The sequence below is a fragment of the Kryptolebias marmoratus genome, linkage group LG17 (assembly GCF_001649575.2).
Source record: "Kryptolebias marmoratus isolate JLee-2015 linkage group LG17, ASM164957v2, whole genome shotgun sequence".
Lineage (NCBI taxonomy): Eukaryota > Metazoa > Chordata > Actinopteri > Cyprinodontiformes > Rivulidae > Kryptolebias > Kryptolebias marmoratus.
Genome location: NC_051446.1, coordinates 21,819,646 through 21,823,161, shown reverse-complemented (window position 1 = coordinate 21,823,161; position 3,516 = coordinate 21,819,646). Strand labels below are relative to the sequence as shown.

General features: G+C 48.7%; 1 protein-coding gene across 2 annotated transcripts in view; it reads right to left on the bottom strand.

Moving 5' to 3' along the window:
• The window catches only part of bicral (BRD4 interacting chromatin remodeling complex associated protein like), a 10,337-nt gene that overhangs the window by 4,391 nt on the left and 2,430 nt on the right, over positions 1–3,516 (bottom strand). Inside the window, exons 1-10 of one of the 2 annotated variants that reach the window (XM_017437472.3) lie at positions 3,147–3,510; positions 3,000–3,044; positions 2,841–2,886; positions 2,523–2,571; positions 2,346–2,411; positions 705–1,967; positions 579–627; positions 441–481; positions 286–335; positions 28–173 (exon numbers count right to left, since the gene is read on the bottom strand). In XM_017437472.3, the coding sequence (XP_017292961.1) occupies positions 28–173; positions 286–335; positions 441–481; positions 579–627; positions 705–1,967; positions 2,346–2,411; positions 2,523–2,571; positions 2,841–2,881 (1,705 nt within the window). In that variant the 5' untranslated portion in view covers positions 2,882–2,886; positions 3,000–3,044; positions 3,147–3,510. Of the gene's footprint in view, positions 1–27; positions 174–285; positions 336–440; positions 482–578; positions 628–704; positions 1,968–2,345; positions 2,412–2,522; positions 2,572–2,840; positions 2,887–2,999; positions 3,045–3,146; positions 3,511–3,516 lie in introns of those variants that run through there. The other variant, XM_017437464.3, reaches the window with a different exon arrangement.

Sequence of the window (3,516 nt, the reverse complement as noted above, 5' to 3'; positions counted from 1 at the left end):
CCCCCCCCCTCCCCCCCCCCCCCGTACCTTGTGAGAACTCGTCCTGGCTGGGCGGAGCGCCCTGGAAGGCGTGGTAAGGCAGCAGTCTTTGGAGCGCGTCGTCAACAGAAGCGAACTTCCGTCGATCTGGGGTCTGAACTCCAGCGTGATCCCTCCTTAAGTGCTCTAAAATCCTTTTCGGGTTCAAGAAAAGAGGAAAAACTCAGTCAGAGGCTAAATGATTGCTGGATTCAGCTCAACGAAAAACTAAAATCTCAACAGCAGTGTGTCATAAAAACAACTCACAGTTCTCCTCTCGTGAGCGACGAACTGATGGGCCTTTTCTGTAAACTGACCTGTTCAGAGAAACGTATTTAAGCCAAAGTTCCCACAATTTCCTTCCAAAGAGTTTATCCTCCCTTTAATTTCAGGTGTGAGTGAGAAATTACCACCCGACGTACCTCAGAGTTTGGTGTTGAGTTTTGCATTATGGTTTTCATGACTAAAACATAAAAAACAACAAAGTAATGAGTTCAAAGTAGAGCAAATAACCAAATGTTTATAAAAATTAATAAATAAAAGTCACGGCATCAAGTTACCATGAATGCTGCCAAGTTGTGCCTGTTTAAAGGCAGGCAATGACGAGTTCTGGAAGATAAAATGATGTGGGTCAGAGCAGCTTACGGGAACAAGACAGGATGAAAATCTACCATCTGTGATCTTACCTGTCGGAAATCTTTCTGCTCCTGTGTCACACTGCCAGGTAACGGTGACAGAGAAGCGCAGTTCTGCGTCTGAGTCACCAGGAGGCGTTGCACGGGACAAGCCGACGCCTGGGCTGGCCCTCCAATCCCCGCCGTGGCCGGGCCGACCAGAGTGAGGCGGCCCGGAGCGCAGGACGTCTGCGTCGGGGTCGAGCCGGCACAAGAGACTCCGGCCCAGGTCTGCGTCACGGCTCCGACGACCTGACTCCCGCTCACCACGCCTTGGTTCAAGATCAGCTGGCCTCCTGGGGACGCAGCGAAGTTCTGCCCTGCAGCTATCTGCACGGCGTTCTGGCTGCTGATTAAAGCACTTGAGCAGGAGTTGGTGGCGCCGTTGTGGATGGCGGAGGACGGCGTGAGCGTCAGAGAGTTTGGTATTAGGAACTGTCCTGGCGGTACGTTTGTCTGGGCCTGCGCTTGCTGCTGCTCCGGCGGCGGCTGCACCACTATAGTCCCGTTGGCTGTGTACTGGCCCCCAGCAGCAGTATTCGCCACGGTAGTGGGCGTGGGTTGGAGACCGAGGCTGTAGACAGACTGAGAGCCGGTCTGGGGGGGTTTAGGCTGGATTGGTCTGACAATAGCCTGGGTTCCTCCTGGGCCTCGTTGAATTATGATGTTCTGAAGGGGAATATTTTTGAAAGGTAAGCCAACCTGGCCCACCTGGCCTTGGTTGGGGGTAAACACCTGCCCCCCCGCGGCGGCCCCCGCTGTAGCTACAGGCACCCCTGGCCTTAGGACAATCTGAGGAGTTCTCTCTAAGCTGCTGAGAGTCATCACGCCACCCCCCGCCCCAAACGAGCCCAGCACCTGGATATGCTGGGTGGAGCCATTGGGCACCGGTGACATCCCTTGCAGCAGCTGGCCTGCTGGAAAGGCAGGCGTCGCTGTGGTGACCACGCCCACCCCGCCTCCGTAACCCCCAGAGACCAGCTGGGAGGAGAAGGGGACCGGAGCCTGCACGAGGGTGGGGGCAGGCTGGGAGTCCAGCAGGGCCTCCTGGGCCAGCGTCTGCTCCGTGATGTCGGCCTCCAGGAGAGACTTCTGGAGGATGTCGAAGGGCTGGTCCTCTCCGCCGAGGTCCACCTCCTCTGGGGAGCTCCCGGCCCCCAGGTCATCTTCGATAAATGAAAGGCTACTGGAGAGCTGGAGGCCTGCCCCCGCCGAGTCCTCGCCAAAGTCCCCCATCGAAGAAGAGCCATCCTTGAGACAAGTGTTGGAGCTAGTCTGAAAGACACGAGAATAAAATGTAAATAATTACAGCTTGTAGCCTACCTTTTATTTTCTTAATCTGTACCAAAACAGAAGGTGTAACGTGTGTAAATGGTGACTGCCTTAATGATACTAACATTTAGGCAGCTCATGTTGGCTCAACTTACCCATTTACCCGAAGAAAATCATCAAACTGCTAATACCAATTTAATATCTCGAGCTTCAAAACTAAATTTTACATTTTCTCAGGCAAACTTCTTGCAGATTTTTCACAGAACTGGGCTGAAATGACTAAAAACTTTCATTAACTAACTTGGTTCCAATAAAACCATTAGAAACTCTCTAATTATGATTTAAAATGTGTTTGATAAAAGGAACCGTGTCTACACTCACTGTGTTGCTGGCAAAGAAAGATCCATCCGATCCGTAAGCTGCATTTGTCACGTCGTCCTCCTCGATCTGTTGGGAAATCAAAAGCCAGTTTTATTTTACCCTTTTGACTTCAAATACCTGGGAACATTATTTAAGAAACTGCAAGACGAGTGAAAACATTCAACTGGTGTCACTCACAGATTTGCTGTTGCTGCCATGGAGATAATCGTTCAGGGCGTCCACATCTCTGAAAAGAGCAATTTCACTCGACTGAGTCTCCACAACCTCTTTATTATTTGTGTGTAGCAGAAAATTAGCAGAAAACAATTTAAAAGACTGATAACTTCCCCAGTAAAACAGAAGTGAAAAGTTGAAAGCACATGTCAAAGAGGATGCTTAACTTCTAAAATAACAAATCTAAAATAAAATGGCTGTGAATAACTTGGTTTCTTTAAATTCTGGGGGAACGATCAACCATTTAGCAGGCAGATTATGCAAATTTGTTTGTTTTTTTACCCTAAGAAATCCAGAAGACGGCGATCGTCATCATCATCCATGACACCTGAAACAGTATGGACAGCATGTGAGGACGTGGGAGCGGTCGTTTTGTTTAAATGTGCACACTTATAGGAAGGAATATGTTCATATTTATGTCGGCAAGGATGTCGAACTCACAGATGTCCACCAGGAAGCATGGATTCAGTCATTTAACAGGCTGAGCTGCAAGGTGGAACAAAAACAACTGCATTTAGTCAAACTAAAATGTGTCTGTGAGTGCGTATGTGTGGTATGTGAAACGGAGCGTTTTGTTATTCAGCATACAAGACGTGATGCCTTCCACTGCCTGCCTTCTCTGCTGTCCTACATTAGTCATCATCCGTGTCTGCAAAGTTACAAACTTCTGAGCGTAAATAACTCCACCCTGCTTCAAGCTGGATATGTCTGAGCTTCATTGTTACACTGGCTTTATGTGGCTCCAGCCAGCAGTGGTATGCATCTACAAATACAAAGTGGGGGATAAAATCAAACATCGGGGCATTTATTTCATTTTAAATGACTTGGATGAACTGTATTTAATCAAGAGGGTTGAGAGGACGTCAGGAAGGGAAATAAAAATACAAGTTTGTGCATCAGAATTAACGATTTTGTGGGGAAATGAAAGACTTCTGTTGTGTGTGTGTGTGTGTGTGTG